At 47.6% G+C, this 17,880-nt stretch overlaps 1 protein-coding gene across 1 annotated transcript; it reads right to left on the reverse strand.

Annotated features, from left to right (window-relative positions):
* Positions 1-1,543: 1,543 nt before the first annotated feature.
* RAB25 (RAB25, member RAS oncogene family) lies at positions 1,544-15,927 on the reverse strand. Its single transcript, XM_035098200.3, has 5 exons — positions 15,459-15,927; positions 8,179-8,374; positions 5,234-5,427; positions 4,268-4,348; positions 1,544-3,505 (listed from the first exon to the last, which is right to left on the reverse strand). Exons 1-5 carry the CDS (start codon positions 15,496-15,498, stop codon positions 3,369-3,371), a joined length of 648 nt encoding a protein of 215 aa, XP_034954091.1. The 5' UTR covers positions 15,499-15,927; the 3' UTR covers positions 1,544-3,368.
* Between the last annotated feature and the right edge of the window lie 1,953 nt (positions 15,928-17,880).

Below are 17,880 nucleotides of genomic sequence, written 5' to 3' on the forward strand. Positions count from 1 at the left end.
GTGATGCCCTTTCAGGTCACTGAACTGCAGAGAGACGGAAGGAATTGGGCCAGACGCCCCTCTTCACACACAAACACCCCCCAAGAATTGGGGCTGCCGGCTTCTGAGTCTCTCTCTCTGCTCGTCTCTTCTAGGTTCAGGTGCTTAAGATGCCTGATCAGCTGCAGCAACAGGGTGGCCCCCCTGCAAGGCCCAGAGCAGCCTGTGGCGTCAGGTGAGCAAGTGAGCCTCCTTTTGGGGACAGAGGAGAGCAGGAATGGGCTAGGGGGGCAGCTAGTCAAAAGATACACAGAGCCAGACGGCTGGATCCGACCCAAGGTCCATCTGAGCCAGCGTCTGGAAACTCAACCCCCCCCCAGCAACCACTCCGTTTTGTGGGGTCCAGTGGAGGAAGCAGGGGGCTGGGCTGTGGGGTGAGGGGGGGGGAAAGTTGTCTGCAGAAGGGGCACCTTCCCTAGGGAGCCATGTTCTGGGGACAGGAGGCCAGGATTGGCGCCCAAGGCCTGGGGTGTCCCTCCCCTGTAGTAAGACTTGGAATCCAGGATAAAACTCTTGGAATGGCCTCTCCAGGGGCTCAGGGACAAACTCACCTGTCCCCATGTCCTTTTCTTTGCAGATGTGCTGGGGATCCACATCCCTTCCCTAGCGGTGAGTATTGGATAAAACGAGAGCAGGGATCCCTCAGACCCTTCGTCATCCTGGCCAGGCCTTCGGCGTCTTGGCCAGGCCTTCTTCATCCTGGCCAGGCCTTTGGTGTCTTGGCCAGGCCTTCTTCATCCTGGCCAGGCCTTTGGCATCCTGACCAGGCCTTCTTCATCCTGACCAGGCCTTCGGCGTCTTGACCAGGCCTTTGGCATTTTGGCGAGGCCTTCTTCGTCCTGGCCAGGCCTTTGGCGTCTTGGCCAGGCCTTCTTTGTCCTGGCCAGGCCTTTGGCATCTTGGCCAGGCCTTCTTCATCATGGCCAAGCCTTCTTCGTCCTGCCAGGCTTTCTTTGTCGTCCTCTTATCAACTGCCAGTTCTAAGGGCGGGGGAGTTGGCACTAGGCTATGCTCATCTTGTCTGGCCGTTAATCCTCTTTCTTCCTGGCTACTTCCTTCACTGGGAGCTGGCTGCAAACCTTCCCTGGCGGCTGGCTCATTCATGACATGGGCCCCCTCCCTCCTTGTGACATGATGATGATGTATCAATGATGTATCAATAATGGATCTGGACATGTATTCTGGTAGGGAGGGAAGGTCTTCAAAGAGCTTGTAACCCATGTTCTGGGTTCTTACTCTGTGTGAGGACCTGTTGCGCAACAACCTGTTTGCATGCAAAAGTTGTGCTCCCCTCCCTTGAGCTACAGCCCTTCCCCTATGAAAACGAATTACGCTTGGTGTCAAATCCCTCTTCTTTTTGGCAAGTCCCCAAATGCAACCAAAGTTTAAGTAGGTCTGCATTCACAACATTAATCCGCCATGATACCATTTTAAACCATAATGGCTTCCCCCAAAGAATTCTGGGAAGTCTAGTTTGTTCAGGATGCACAACAGGAATCTTAGGTGTCTCTGAAATAAGCACTTTGCTTCTTTTATTTATGGAATATTTTTCAATGTACAGTACACACCCCTACTTGTTTCGCTACATTAAGCACAGTAATAAATTTAAAAAATGCTCAGTCCATAGCAATTTATTTACAAAATATAATCTTTGTGTCTCTTGCTATATATACACACAATACATATATGTATAAATGTACACACACAATATACTGACAAATTTCCATTTCCACAAAGGTCTGGCTGTGTCTTTTGGATAGGGTAAATTTCGAAGTATCTCAGCTTGGTGATCCAAACATTCATGTTTCGGTATGGAGGCTGAACACAAAAGGAGTCACAGCCACAGAAAGAATTCTGAGCAGGGAGTCCAAGTGCATTGTGAATGTGTAACAAAAGAAATAAAAGTATAGGAGGTGGGGAATCTGAATTCCCTACTAGGGCAGTGCCTTTATTAGGCCAACTAAAATACCACAAAATAATGTGCAAGTTTTCAAGTTTCACAGAACTCCTCATCAAGCCAGATGAAGAGATATGGAGAACTCAAAAGCTTGCATACTATTCCATGACATTTTGGTTTGCGTAATAAAGGCGTTGAGCTGACAGGGACTTTGGAATAGAACAAAAGAATCTAAAAAGACCCCCATCAGGGATCCTTGCAGCCTCCTTGACACGCTAGCCAAGCTGGAAGCCCCCCCCCCAACACCAGGCCTTCCTCCTGCTTCTCCCCCCCCCCCCAGCAATCTGTATTGACTGATAGAGTTCTTCTCCATGAAGTTGTATAACCCCCTTTTCAAGCCATCATCCATTACCACCTCCATCAGTTAATCACTTTTGTTGAGAGACTAGGAAGTGTCAGGGGAGTCTTCATAATACCCAAATTTCCTGCCCTGCAAAATGCCCTTCTTCCTACCTACCTAGTCATTCAACCACATTGGCACCATGCCCAGGGCATTGTGCGTAAATTCTGGTGCAAATTTTTTGGCCCCACAAGAGCTGCAGTAGATATCACATGCAGCGAAGCCCTGTTACCATGAAGTAAAAGCCACTGCATTCAACAGGGCTTACTCCTGCGTACACATGGTAAGCCTCACAGAAAGCCAGCAGGATTTAAGTTAGCACACGTTAAGTTAGCATACATTTAAAGTGCAATGGTGCCACTTTGAACGGTCGTGACTTTCCCTCCCCAAAGAATTCCGGCAGCTGTGGTTTGTTAAAGGCGCTGAGATTTGTTAGGATGCACCTCTTTCCCTCCCAGAGCTACAATTCCCAAAGTTGCTTGTGAAGGGAATTGTAGCTCTGTGCGGGGAATAGGGGCCTCCTAACAACTGTCAGCAAGCTTAATAAACTACAGCTCCCAGAATCATTTTGGGGAAGCCAATAACCTGCAATGGAACTTGCACTGCGATCCTATTTGGATGAAGAAGCCCTACCAGAGTTCAAAGGACTTCACTCCCAGCCAAGAGGGTACAGGACGGCTAGTTGTGATTAACTTTTGCAGGGTTGTGGCTACTGTTGCATTCACTATAGATTCGTGTCTGTATTGGAAGACAAGGCTGGGACATTGCAGGGTTGTGGGTAGTTCTTTTGTACAAGTACTGACCCACAAACATGGAATTCTTGATTCAAGATGCTTTGTCACCCCCAAACACACTATTGTGCTCCCTAGATTTAGGTAGCCGAGCCTGATCCAAAAAGTTTCCATAACTGCCCCCCAGGCTGCAGAGGCTACAGTGAGATGGACATCATCATCCGGAGTGTGGAATCCTCTCCCACCCACCAAATGTTGGCTTCCTCAACACGGCTGATGTTCCTCATGTGCGACCCTCACTTCAGAGGTTCAAGCAACAAGCTCGCTTCCCTTCCACAGCTTGAGAGGTGGAGGCTGCATCAGTGTGTTCGGCAGAGAGCGAAACAGTGTTGTCCAGGGGGCTTTTCTGCTTCTGTTTCTGCACTTTGTTGAAAATGTCTAGCAGACAGGAAGGAATAAATAAAGATGGTTACGCACCACCCCAATCTCCGAGCAGCGAGAGATTCCAGGCGTGCCCCAGGGGCTCACTTGCCTTGGAATAAAGGTGTCTTTAGGACAGATTGTTTTATTTGTACAGGTAACTCGCAATGTACGCACATTTGGCTTGTGCAAATCCAGCTTTACGTACTTGGCAATTAAATTTTTTAAAAAATTTTTTAAAGGGGAAGAATGGGGAAGATGTCCAGGTAAAAACCTTTGCCAATCCCACCCACCATTGCACCATAGTGCTAACTTGTGTGCATTATCAGCACCAATAAGCTACCATCTGGGAAAAACCTGAATTTTATGTTTTTCCAGACTGCATGGTTTACCTTTTATCTCCATGCGTAAAAAGGCTAAAGGTTTCTGGGAAACCTTACCTGAGAAAATGGGGAATGGGGGCTTAAAACAAACCCTTCTCCATAGGCTGCAGCCCCTTCTTGGAGTAAAGAACAAGTGACAGCAAGGAAGATCACTCTCCTTCTCAGCCCTGGCTGGGCCACTGCACATTTGGGTACCACCACCGCCCCGGCACCACTTTTCCAGTAGGGTGCCAGCACGGTGCCCCCCCCGGACGCCACACCCCCAGAACGCGTGCCACGCCCCTGCGGATTGTGCGCCACGTCCCCTGGGGGGTGTCAGCCACGCCCCCTCCTGCTCTCTGCCCCCCGGTAGTGGAGCATTCAGCTTCACCACTGGTACCACCAGCTGATGACTGACCTCTCAAGATAGTTTCAAAAGCCAATTCAACATTTGTGGAGTCCAGTGCAGAGGTTTCCATAAAGAGTAGGCCGTTGTTTTCTGAAAGAAGAGAGAAGCAGTGAGACCCTATCAGACCTCCATTCATAGATCAGATCAGATCATCAATTTAAAACTGGGATTGGTAGTCATCTTTTTTTATTTCATGATTTATAAAATGCATTCAGAGAATACCAAAACAGTGGACAGAAAGATAATACAATACAGTGGTACCTTGGTTCCTGAATGGCTTAGTTGGCGAACAAACTGGCTCCCTAACGCCTCAAACACGGAAGCAAGTGTGCTGGTTTGTGAACGTTTTTCGGAAGCCGAACGTCCATTTTGGCTGGCGGCATTGTTTCCGGGGCCAATCAGCCAACCAGAAACTGCACCTTGGTTTGCAAACGTTTTGGAAGTTGGACGGACTTCCAGAACGGATTGAGTTTGAGAACCAAGGTACCACTGTACAGACAATAACGCAGTTTGTAGCCGATTTAATCCAGTGGGTTAATCAATTGTTAAAAGTATCTGCAATTGATCAGGGTGTAGATTTCATTTTTATATAGTGGCATTGCTCATTTAGTAATAAAACCCATTATATAAGTGTGCCAGTACAGATGGCAGGAACTATTTTAAAAGAGGCACTCCATCTGAAAGCTTCTAACTCTTCACACAAGTGCTGAGAAGGTACATGGGATGCTCCCTTATACAGTACCGAGTCAGAACATTAACCCATCTAGCTCAGTACTGTCTGCGCAGATTTGCAGAAGCTCTCCAGGGTTTAAGTCAGGAGACACTCCCAGCCCCAGCTGGATACGCTGGGGGGTTGAACCTGGGACATTCTGCATGCAAGGCAGATGCTCTACCACTGAACCACAGTCCTTCCCTGTGGTGGAGCACAAATCCTTCTCAGAGCCCGATGCGCGAAGCCACAGAGCTGCCCCCTACCTGCATACATCTTGGCTTCCTCTGTTGGGACCTCCCGGGCTTGGGTCAGATCTGTTTTGTTGCCCACCAGCATCACAATGATGGTAGCTTCTGCGTGGTCATACAGCTCCTTCAGCCAGCGCTCCACCACGTCGTACGTCTGGTGCTTGGTGATGTCAAAAACCAAGAGGGCTCCCACTGCGCCTCTGTAATAACTGAGAGATCAGGACAGGGTTAAGAGAAGGGCGTATGAAGAACTAGCAGCAACAACAAGGAAGCATGGGTGTCCTACGATTCCTTCTCTTTTCTTTGGAAGTCTCAACATTATTTCTTAAATGAGGTGCTTGATTACAACATACATTTAAAGCGGGGTACAGTGTCACTTTAAACAGCCGTGGCTGCTTCTGCCCCAGAGAATCCTGGGAGCTGCAGTTTGCTAAGGGTACTGAGTGTTGTGACTACAACTCCCAGAGTCCCCTGGGAAGAGGGATGGACTACTGACCCACTTTGAGAATTGTAGGTCTGTGAATAGGGGCCTCCTACCAACTCACAGCGCCCTGTACAAACTACAGCTCCCAGAAATTAATTCTTTGGGGTATCACAGTGCTTTAAATGGTGTGAAGGTGGCCTATGTTGGTTCTTCTTTCTGCATCTTCCACCTTAGATCTCACTTTTCAAATCACAGTATTAATTAATTTGCACCCAACATAAGGTGACCAGTTATGCGTTACCAAAAAGAAAAAGAAAAGAAAAAGAAAAAATATAAAAGAGGTCAACAATTTGCATAAAATTTGTATGTGGGGGATTTATATCTATGGATGAAAGCTTACAAATAATTGCTATACTTTAAACAGAGATATAGAACACCTCCCGATAGTGGGGAAGACAGCGCGAGTGAGTGGTGGGTTTGCCTAGTCTGCTAACCACTGAAAGGTAACTTCAAAGCTCCTGCATCCTTTTTTTATGGTCCCTTACTTTTTAAGCCAGTCTTGGACTGGACAGCCAGGCAAGAACGTGAGGAAGGTCATGAGCAGAGCTGGTGAGGGTCCCAAGGGCCGAACAGAGGTGCCTGGAGGGCCGCATAGAAAATCAGAATCACAGTTCGAAGGGTAGAGTTCGAAGGGACTACAAGGATCATCTAGTCCAACCCCCTTCAATGCAGGAATAATCAGAAAGGCCTTGTTCACAAGTCCCATTGAAATGTCTTTACTTCAGAGTTGCATTGACATGCACACCCTACCCTTCCTCCACAGAGGTAAGAACAGACTCTCATGTAGGCAGGAAGGCTGCTGTTCACTGCTGGCCGCACTCAGATTTCGTTTGCTACCTAGAAGTAGTTTGGACGTCTTCCAAGCATTACACTACGTTTATCCCAGCAACAGATTGCTGTTGACAAAGGGAGGTGGACACCCATAGCAGAACAGGAGGAGGCCATAAGGTCTAGAAACTTGAGCGACCTCACTCAATGCTGCAATGTCATGAACTTAGCTTTCTAACCCGATTAGAGAATCTCTGCAGTCTACTAATTAAAAAGAAAAACAAAACAAAACATGCAGAGAGTTCAAATAAGTAATAATGCTTAGCAATTAGAACTTCCAAGGGTGTAGCCACGTTCATTGTCTTCATTACAACACACTAATCCTGTATTATCAGGGCATCTTAAGAGGCTGACCACTTTTAAGAGTTGCTCTTCCAGAGCCTACTTTTGTCAGGCGCATCTGATGACACAGGGCTGGGTCCGTGTCCGCTCGGCTCACATTGATCTTATTATCTTTAGGGTGGCACAAGTCCTTTGTGTGGTTTTTAGCATTTTAATACCAGCGGCGTTGGACTGCAATCATATTCATTTATTTAAAAAGCTTCTGTGCTTGCCCTTCATCAAAACAGGTTGCAGGGCGGGGTGCAACAATATAGATAATATTTTGGGTGTGTCAGGAGCTGCCCTGTCCTTCTGGTCTGGACACGGTCACCAGCCCTGATCTGGGGAGTGGGGGGAGAGAAGAGCGCTTCCAGTGATGGTAAAAAACACAGAAAATGCCACTGATGTCACGTGTAGTTTGCTTTTTCCTCCTCCCTCCCAGTCCTTTTTCCTCGTGTGTGTGTGTGTGTGTGTGTGTGAGAGAGAGAGAGAGAGAGAGAGATGGCAAAACTCACTACAGGCATGTGGCCCCTGGAGGGTTGGCTCAGAGGACGTGGTGGAGCCTACATTAGCCCAGTGGGGCATGTCTGAGAAGCATTTTGAGGATAAAATCACTTGCATCTACCAGGACCTCAACTCTGCTGTTATAGCAGACAAATCTCAAGAGGTTTCCTCTTGGGTGTTTTAATACGGTACTGTGCTTGTGCGTTTAGGAACTGTTGCTCCTGTGTTATGTTCACAAGTTTTTTTTTTTTTTACAAATTATATGTATCTCAAGAGGAACATCATTTGGGGATACTTTTATATATTTTTAGATGAGCACTAGGTCGTCTTTCATTGCCGTTTTAATACTTCTTGCTTCTTAACCTGTTTTTAGCCTGTTGTCATTTTAACTTTTTGAAGGTTTTAAAGTATTGTTCATTTTTTCTTATTGATAATATTATTGATTAAACTGCACTGAAGTTTTGTTTTTGATTTTACAATTACGGGTTGTATCCATTTAATAAAATTAATTTATATTTTTATTCTGTAAAATGTTGGAGATGCTTTGGTGTAAAAAGCAACTAACAATATCAACCGCTGCTTTAGTGTAAACATGCACAGGATTGGGGGGCTGAATGAGCATGCAAAGCACTTTCCTTTACAACGGTCTTGCAATATGACCCAATGTTATCCCAATGCTGCAGAGGGGAGAGCTGAGACTTGTTCAAGGCTGCGGATCAGGTCAGTGTGGATGTGGCGAGATGCAAAGGGAGGGGGGGGATTCCCAGTCCGCAGCAGAATCCCTCCCAATAACTTCTGCCCCACCAGCCCCGCCTGTACTTACGCTGAAGTAATGGCCCGGTAGCGCTCCAGGCCAGCCGTGTCCCAGATCTGCGCTTTCACCAAGGCATCTCCCACCAGGATGGTACGAGTGGAGAACTCCACCCCAATTGTGGTGCGGCTGTCGTGGTTGAACTCATTGCGGGTGAACCGGGAGAGCAGGTTGGTCTTCCCGACTCCCGATTCTCCAATCAGGACCACTAAGAGAGAGGGAAGGAAGGAGTGAATGTGTTGCATTCATTAAAAAGTCTAGGTGCAAATGCATTTATTTATTTTATGAATTGCTTCCTATTTAAAAAAACAACACACAATCGAATTGATGTAGCAATAAACATCACCAACAAAAAAACACATATGAAGCCAGTGCTTTTCTTCTGGTGGTGCACAAGAGTCCGCAGTACCGGCACATTTTTTTCAAGAAGAAAAGCTATTTCATATATAATAAATTCAAAGCCAGTATGGACACAGAATGGGTTTAAAATCTTGACATAAACAGCTGGCCCGGCAGTTTGGCACAAAATGGCACACCGCTCCCCGCCATCAGGGGAGGAAGAGTGAGTGAAAATCTATCCCAAACAAGTGGGGAGTAAAGATCTACAGTGCAATCTGCTGCCCCTGTGGATCCTGCCGTCTGAGGTGACCGCCTCACCTTGCCTCATGTGTGGGCCGGTCCATGATCTAGCCCAGCATCCTGTTCTCACAGTGGCTGTCCAGATGCCTGAGGGAAAACGGCAAGCAGGATTCGAGCGCAAGCAGGATTCGAGCGCAAGAGGACTCTCCGCTCCTGTGGTTTCCAGCAACCGGTATCCGCACCATACATTAAAAACACTATGCTATACCACTTTAAACAGCCATAGCTTCTTCCCCCAAAGAATCCTGGGAGCTGTAGTTTTTTAATGGTGCTGAGAGTTGTTTGGAGACCCCCTGTTCCCCTCACACAGCTACAGTGCCTCTTCACAGGGAACTCTGGGAATTTTAGTTCTGTGAGGTGAAAGGAGGAGGGTCTTCAAACAACTCTCAGCACCCTTAGTGAACTACAGCGCCCAGGATTCTTTGGGGGAAGCCATGACTGTTTAAGATGGTATCACAGTGCTTAGATGCATGGTGTGAATGTGGCCGTAGAGCCTAGCCTTTTGCAGTGCATGCATCATGGGATGGAGTGGCTCTGGCAGCCCTCCTTAGGATAAGACCTGGGGCTCTGCAAAGGTTCCCTTCTTTGCCTGAGAGGGTCCCACGTCTTGCCCTTCAGTAGTGATGTGATGCTCTTCTGGCCGCTGGCCACTCACCCAATTCACTTGCATTATTTTGAAGGCTGCTGCCAGGAACCTGCCAAGTGCTCCTGAATCTCCATTTACTGTATTTATAGCTGTGATTTCACGCCCTGAAGACTTTGCAACAATTAACACAGCACATTTTCAATCTCTGCAGGAAGGGCAAATACAACAGGCCATAATTCACACAAGGTACAGTGTCCTGCAGCTCCACCAGGAAACCCAAACCTGGTAGGTGTCGCTGCCTTTGAAGGCTGGGGAAAGCTTCAACAATTGTAGAATAACTATGTTGGGCTTCTCAGAATGGGATCTGTGGGCTGCTGGTGGCTTGAAACCTCCATTCAGAGGGATATGGAAAGGTTGCTGGACTGCCTGCCCTTGTCCCTGTGCTGTTCATTTGTTTGTTAGGATGATGACGGTGATTGAGATCCTACCGATCAGGGCCCAATTTATTTTTTTATTCATTACATTTATATTCCGCCTTTTTTCCAAGGAGCTCAAGGTTCCTCCTAGTTCCTCCTTCTCCCCATTTTATTTTATCCTTACAAGAACCCTATGAGATGGAGCTGTCTATCAGCTCCATCTGGTACGTAGGCTGAGACCCTACCTGCCTGCAGACTGTCTCGCCAGAGTGGTGCATGCTCTAGTTATCTCCCGCTTGGACTACTGCAATGCGCTCTACGTGGGGCTACCTTTGAAGGTGACCTGGAAACTACAACTAATCCAGAATGCGGCAGCTAGACTGGTGACTGGGAGCGGCCGCTGAGACCACATAACACCGGTCTTGAAATATCTACATTGGCTCCCAGTACGTTTCCGAGCACAGTTCAAAGTGTTGGTGCTGACCTTTAAAGCCCTAAATGACCTCGGTCCAGTATATCTGAAGGAGCGTCGCCACCCCCATCGCTCTGCCCAGACACTGAGGTCCAGCGCCAAGGGCCTTCTGGCAGTTTCCTCGTTGCGAGAAGCCAAGTTGCAGGGAACCAGGCAGAGGGCCTTCTCAGTAGTGGCACCCGCCCTGTGGAACACCCTCCCATCAGATGTCAAAGAGAAAAACAGCTACCAGATTTTTAGAAGACATCTGAAGGCAGCCCTATTTAGGGAGGCTTTTAATGTTTAATAGATTATTTTATTTCATTTTTCTGTTGGAAGCCGCCCAGAGAGGCTGGGGAAACCCAGCCAGATGGGCGGGGTATAAATAATAAATTACTATTATTATTATTATTATTATTATTATTGGTCCGGCTAAGAGCCCAAGGTCACCCAAGGCCGAATGGGGATTTGAACCCTGGTCTCCCAGGTCCTAATCCAACCCTCTAACCGCCACACCGCACTGGCTCTCAATTTATCAAACTTACCAAACAGGCTAACATGTAATGTGGCAGCCATAATATGTGCTTAAAAAGCCAGCCGGTATCTTTACTATGGAATTATTTTTCCATGTTGCTAAACAGCTGGGCCTCAATGACTCTTCCGCCAGTTTCATGGGATGGATCAGAGCGTCCGGCTGTTAACCAGAAGGTTGGTGGCTTGAGCCCCCCGAGGAACAGCTGTGGGCAGGATTCCTGCATTGCAGGGGGTTGGACTAGATGACCCTCGGAGTCCTCCAATTCTACAGTTCTGATTCCCATTTATCCCTTTGCTCTCTGTGTCAGCTCTTCGGAAGCCTCAAATCACAGCTCCTATGAGCAAGAATCCCAAATCGACTCTTGCCAACCAAGGCAATACTACAGAGGTCCATTTTCTACTTTTGCATGTTCCGTATTTTTCCATCTATTTTTTGGGACTCAAAATTAAGAAAATGCTCTATGCACTATCCGTGTATAAGACGACCCCTTATTTTAAACTTCAAAAAATTAGGAAAAAATATAGTCTTAGGCATGGAAAAACATGGTAGTTTTTCACATGGATTCCTCTGCACCTCAGAGCCTATCACGGGCAGCGGACGGGACCTCAGGCCTGAATGCGGACCCCCAACTCTCTCAGTCTGTCCCTCTGAACTCTCCTCCAGACCCCACGCCTCACTGGTCTTGCTTCACACCCTCCTAGACTGTTTTCCTCTGGCTGGAATGTGTCCTTGAACTGTGATAAGGACTCATTTGCCTGGGTGGAGGACGGAGAAGGGTGGGTGAGTGTGAGGAAACTTGCCAGTGCTATTTTTCTAGAAAAAGAGGTGCCAGAAGACACCATAAAACACCTTCCTTGTTCTCTAATAATGGCAACGGTGCCCACCTGAGAGGTGCCTGAACTGAGTTCTGGCTGAAAAAAAGCCCTGGATTCTCAGAGGTTCCTGGGAAGAGGAAACAGGATTCTTTTTTTGGGGGGGGGGGAGGAAGCCATGACTGTTTAAAGTGGTATCATAACACTTTAAATGCATGGTGTGAATTGAGCCTTCTGCAGGCAGAGATGTGGTCTGAAGCTGGAGAAAAGGGGGTTGAGTTATTTATCTGCCAAGTACCACTGAATCTGTGTCCTCCAAGCTAGAATTTAAACGCTACCATCTCAGGGATCATGTTTGCTCCTTCACTGAGCAGCTGCAGATTTATGAAGGCCAAATATTTGTTTTGGTTTCTGAGAAAACCGCCATCCCTTATGCTGTTGTTTGTTTGTTTTTACTGCCTAGATGGGAGTTGTTAAGAGAGCTAGAAACTTGACAGTTGGCATCACTCTGCTTGCTTTTCCTAACCAGTGAACAGATCAGGGCTGGTTTCTGGCTTGTGGGTGCCCAGAACACCAAATTGGTGTGTTGTTGTCGCTCAAAAATGCTCCAGGCACTAGGGGAAAACATAGTTAGGTAGTTAGCGGGAACTGTTATAACAGGGACAAGGAATACTTTTCAGCCTTGAAGGCAACATTCTCTTCTAGTCAACCTTATAATGGCCACATGCCAATGGTGGGCAGGGCCAGAGGCAAAAGTGGGTGTGGCAACAAATGCAAATTCTACCTTTGTAGAGTAGGCTTGTTTCAGAGCTTCTTATCCCAGCAGGAACTCAATTCCAGCACATTCATGCACGTTCATGCTAACTTCCGGCACCTAAGTTTCTAGAAAAACAGCACTGCATACATGCAGATGCAAATTCAGTGTTTGAAGACAACTGTTTTCCATTGCTGCAGCATTTGCAAGCTCTAATCCAGGGGTCCCCAGACTTACCGTGCGGCGGGCTGGTGCCCGCCGCGCCGACCGTGCGGCCGGCCGGAGGGCAGGGGAGTGTGCGCGCAGCGGGCCGGAGGGCAGGGGAGTGCGCGCCCGTGCGCATGCGCACACGCACACGGGCGGGGGAAAAAATCGCCGAAAATCGCTTGTGCGCATGCGTATGGGCCTCCCCCGACCCGGAAGTGCACCAGAAATGACCTCTTCCGGGTCAGGAGAGGCCCATACGCATGCGCACAAAGGATTTTTGGCGATTTTTTGCCGATTTTTTAGATCGTCGCTGCGCCGCGCGCTGTGAGAGCGGGCGGCGGCAGCGGGCGGCGGGGGTCGTCGCGGGCCGGATTGGAAGGCCGATTGGGCCGCATCCGGCCCAGGGGCCGTAGTTTGGGGACCCCTGCTCTAATCCTAACTAACCTGCAGGTGAACTCTTGCAAAGCTCAGCTTGCAATGCGGCAGAACTCTTGCAAGATGCACCTGCCTCACTGAGCAGGCGAGCTGTGACAAGGCTTCTATTGAAAGGGGTAGAGTGCATGGCTTTGCAACTTAACTCAGCTCTCCTCCTGTGGTTGATGGGGAAAGCAAAGAGTCACATGCTTTGAAGTACCAGGAAACAAGGAAAGAGAAAAGCAAATAATCAAGCTGCAGGGAGGAAACAGATCCTATCACTACCAACAATAGTCACTAGGAACGCAAAGTTTGGCCAACTGATGAGTTGCATTAAAATGAATACAAACCTCAAGTTTTTGGCCCAAACCTCGTAGCAATTTTACATGCTTAAATTATTTAGGGTTAGGGTGTGCAGTGACTGCCATCTTAGAAGACGCATTCCTGCTTCTCTTACGCAATGAGGTATTTGCATACATGCTATACCTTCAAAGCACATTCTTTTCCTCAAAGAATTCTGGGCACTGTAGTTTATCCCTCAGGGAGTTACAATTCCCAGCAACATTTAACAAATTACAGTGCCCAGAATTCTTTGAGGCACTGTATGGTGTGCTTTAGAGCTATATAATGTGCACCATTTTTCGCAACTGCTTTCAAATACAAATATTTTGGAAATCTGTTCAGGATAATCTGTCTGATATGTTAGGATCTCATATACCCTTAGAAGTTAGAACCTAAAATATTTCTACTTGGTAATCATCAAGAGATAGTGTTCCATCTTATAACTGCTGCTACGATTAAAGGTAAAGGGTAAAGGGACCCCTGACCATTAGGTCCAGTCATGACCGACTCTGGGGTTGCGCGCTCATCTCGCATTATTGGCCGAGGGAGCCGGTGTATAGTTTCCAGGTCATGTGGCCAGCATGACAAAGCCGCTTCTGGTGAACCAGAGCAGCGCACGAAAACGCCGTTTACCTTCCTGCTGTAGCGGTTCCTATTTATCTACTTGCATTTGGATGTGCTTTCGAACTGCTAGGTTGGCAGGAGCTGGGACCAGGGAGCTCACCCCGTCACAGGGATTCAAACCGCTGACCTTCTGATCAGCAAGCCCTAGGCTCAGTGGTTTAACCCACAGCGCCACCTGGGTCCCTGCTGCTACGATTATGACAGCTAAAAATGGGGGGGGGGAGTACATGCAAATATATTGGGAGGAAATAATAGTAACAAAGATTAAATTAATTTATTAGAAAAGAATACATACAAATCAGCCTAACAGATTTCTGGGAAAATTAGTAATTTTTGTAAAGTTTTGGAACATTTACTCTAATGATAATGTTCAACTTTACGCTGCCTTCAACCTGTTGTAACATTGTGAGTATCACTTTACAGATGTTGAATCTAAAATTTTAAAAGCATAAAAGGTACAGTGTGTACACAACTGCGCCTTTTGTCCTTCAGTTTATTAAGCTTTAAATGTGTGCAAATTTAATCAACTAATGCGGGCAGACTTAATCAGCCTTGATTCTTTAAGACAGGCACTCTTCAAGTGCCATATGGGTGCTTGACAAAGGATACTCAACTGCAGCCCAAAGGTGTGAGCCTATTTGTCCACTATTGTCTGGACTGACTGGGGGAGGGGTTGTGGCTCAGAGGGAGAGGCAGGCACCTGTTTGCATGCAAAAGGTCCCAAGTTCAATCCCCACTGGGATCCCCAGGGAGGACTGAAAATACCCTCTCTGAAACCCTGGAGAGCTGCTGCCAGTCAGTGTCCGCAGACTGAGATGGACCAGTGGTTTCTCACCATCACCCGCCCTGACCCTTTCCTAGCTGCAGATGGCAAGGCTGGAACAAGAGAGCAAATAAAGGGTTTGACTGCAGAGCTACAGCCCCTTCAACTCATTGCCCTACCTTAGGAATTTAGAGTGGACTTCAAATACCTGAAGGGGTGTCACATGGAAGATGGAGCAAGCGTGTTTTGCTGCAGCTTCAGAGCGTAGGACCCGAATCACAGAATTGTAGACTTCGAAGGGACCAAATGGATCATCTAGTCCAACCCCCTGCAACGCAGGAATCTTTTGCTCAGTGCGGGGCTCGAACCCACAACCCTGAGATTAAGAGCCTCATACTCTGCCAGCTGAGCTATCCTAGCGTATTACCGGTAGATTTCATTTAAAAGAAAGCACATTCTGACTCAACATCAGGAAGAACTCTCCGACAGTGAGAGCTGTTGGACAGTGGGACGGTCTTCGCTGGGCTCCCTGCAATGCAGGGGGTTGGACTACTAGATGACCGTTGGGGTCCCTTCCAGCGTTACAATTGTACAATTCTATAAATCCTCCCATAGCTTTAAAAAACAGGGGCATTTGGGGTCAACACACAGCTTTCACAGCAGTCCAGAAAACCCAGCCAACAGTTTTTTTGGGGAAAAAAGGAATTGGGAGGTGGGGAGAGAGAAAGAGGCAAAAACAAGATACTCACCTTTAAAGACGAAGTTATAATCTTCCTCTGAGGTCCCCATGGCTTGCTGCCCTCCTGGACCCACTTCAGCTGGAGCAAAGGGAAGGACCAGGAAGGAGGGAAAGGCTAGGTTGCTGTTTGTTTGTTTTTTCTTTTGCAGAGAAACCCCAAGTTTAAAGCAGAAAGCGTGGGGGAAGAAGGGAAGGAGGGGCGGAAAGGAGCGATGTTCACCTGTGAAAGAGAGGCTCTTGTTTGCAATGAGGGCAGATGGGTGGGGGACCCTTTGAACAAGGGGGTGGCAGGGCGGGAGGAGTAGGGAAAAGCCGTGCCACCCAGTCAAGGCAGGTTAAAGGTGCAGCTTCGCCTGACTCAGTGGGGCGTGGACTCTCTGCCGCCGCGCAGGTTGAACAGGTAAGGGCTGAGCCCAGCCCCGCCGCGGCACCTCACCTGGGCGGGTGTCACCTGAGCGGAGGGACTCCTCGTCCGCTTCCCCCTGGGCTCGCGGTAAGGTCAGCGGGAGGGGGAGGGGTGGGGTTAGGAGGGGCCACTGCCTGTTTCTCCAGACAGGAGCTTGGGTCTTTGACCGAGGCATCCATCCATAGACCATATTTTCTCTTCCAGTTGAGGAAAACAATGGCAAGGCAGCTTCCAAACTGACACTTATTTACTGGTTTCTGAAATCAAGCACAGTGATAAACCTGTGTTTGATGCCTGCCAAAAGAAAAGGGAGGGGGGAAAAGCTTTGCTTAGGCAAATGACCCAGATATGTATTTTTTTTATTCTGCATGTTTGTTTGCAAGTTGGGACGTACTATCACTTGGCAACCCATGCCCGAGAGAGTCAAACAGACCAGGAAATTACTGCTTTTCTATCGGCCTGGCATAGTTTTATTACATGTGCAATGTCGTTATAGGGCTCTGAAACGTGGCAACTTGGGGAATGAAAAGACTCGTTAAATAGGCATTTGGTGCTGGGGGGGGGGTGACTGTAAAAAAAAGGCAGTTGTTTATGAATCACTGTTTTTTATTATTATTTTATTAGAAAACTTTCATTTATAAAAAAGATACGAGTGAAGGAAAAAAGGAAAAAAGTGAGTGAAAAAGAAAAAGAAAAAATAAATACTGTTACATTACCATACATTAATATTCAGGTGTGTTTATTCTTTTTTTCCTAATGCACATATACTTGTCAATAACCTAATATACTCTGTGTAAACTCATTCAAAATATCATTGTATTTATCCAAAGAAAGTCTGTGTCTATAAGCTGTCTGTTCATATATTGCCAATATTGTCAAGCCATTGATTAAGAGTTCTTCCAGTTCAGTATCAGTCCCTCAATCACCATTAGAATCCATTTTTGCTGTCCTGCTGTCAATTTTCATAAGTGGGTATAAAGTTCATGAGCATATTCACCTCTGAAAATTTTAATTCCCCCCCAGTGTCTTGTTTATATAGTCCAGCACTTTCTCCCAAAACTTAGTAGGTGTGGGACACAGTAAAAGCATATGTTTCAAAGAAGCATTTATGAATCACCCACTCCCACCACAAGGGGAGAGTAATACCCCTCCCCACCCTCTCACTATATACTGTATAAGCATCTGGTGACTTCTATTTCAGTGTATCTGAAGAAGCTCATACCAATGACAAACTTAGTTGGTCTCTAAGGTGCTGCTGGAAGGATTTTTAAAATTTTGTTTATGACTAACTGAAACTGCCTTGGTCGCGCTGGTTGATGATCTCCGGCGGGCTAGGGACGAAGGTAAGAGCTGTTTCTTAGTTCTGCTGGATCTCTCAGCAGCTTTTGATACCATCGACCATAACATCCTTCTGGACCGTCTAGAGGGGTTGGGAGCTGGGGGCACTGTTATACAGTGGTTCTGCTCCTTCCTCCTGGGCCGTGTTCAGAAAGTGGTGGTGGGGGATGAGTGTTCAGACCCCTGGGATCTCACTTGTGGGGTGCCTCAGGGTTCCGTCCTCTCCCCCATGCTTTTCAACATCTACATGCAGCTGCTGGGAGACATCATCAGGGGGTTTGGGCTGGGTGTTCATCAGTATGCGGATGATACCCAGCTCTACCTCTCTTTCAAATCAGAACCAGTGAAGGTCCTGTGTGAGTGTCTTTAGGTGGTTGGTTGGAGGATGGATGGTGGCTAACAGATTGAGGTTGAATCCTGACAAGACAGAAGTACTGTTTTGGGGGGACTGGAGGCGGGTGGGTGTGGAAGACTCCCTGGTCCTGAATGGGGTAACTGTGCCCCTGAAGGACCAGGTGCACAGCCTGGGAGTCATTTTGGACTCGTAGCTGTCTATGGAGGCCCAGGTCAATTCTGTGTCCAGGGCAGCTGTTTATCAGCTCCATCTGGTACACAGGCTGAGAACCTACCTGCCCGCAGACGGTCTCGCCAGAGTGGTGCATGCTCTAGTTATTTCCCGCTTGGACTA

The sequence above is a fragment of the Zootoca vivipara genome, chromosome 16, assembly GCF_965207765.1.
Source record: "Zootoca vivipara chromosome 16, rZooViv2.hap1.1, whole genome shotgun sequence".
NCBI classification, from domain to species: Eukaryota; Metazoa; Chordata; class Lepidosauria; order Squamata; family Lacertidae; genus Zootoca; species Zootoca vivipara.

What these genes read in the sequence shown, in the direction of transcription:
- RAB25 (XM_035098200.3), bottom strand. Translation starts at nt 15,498, where the DNA reads ATGGGGACCTCAGAGGAAGATTATAACTTCGTCTTTAAAG. An exon ending in TTATAACTTCGTCTTTAAAG is followed by an intron (nt 8,375 to 15,458) that starts GTGAGTATCTTG and finishes CCTCTCTCTTAG; the next exon opens with TGGTCCTGATTGGAGAATCG. An exon ending in GGAAGCCAAGATGTATGCAG is followed by an intron (nt 4,349 to 5,233) that starts GTAGGGGGCAGC and finishes CTCTTCTTTCAG; the next exon opens with AAAACAACGGCCTACTCTTT.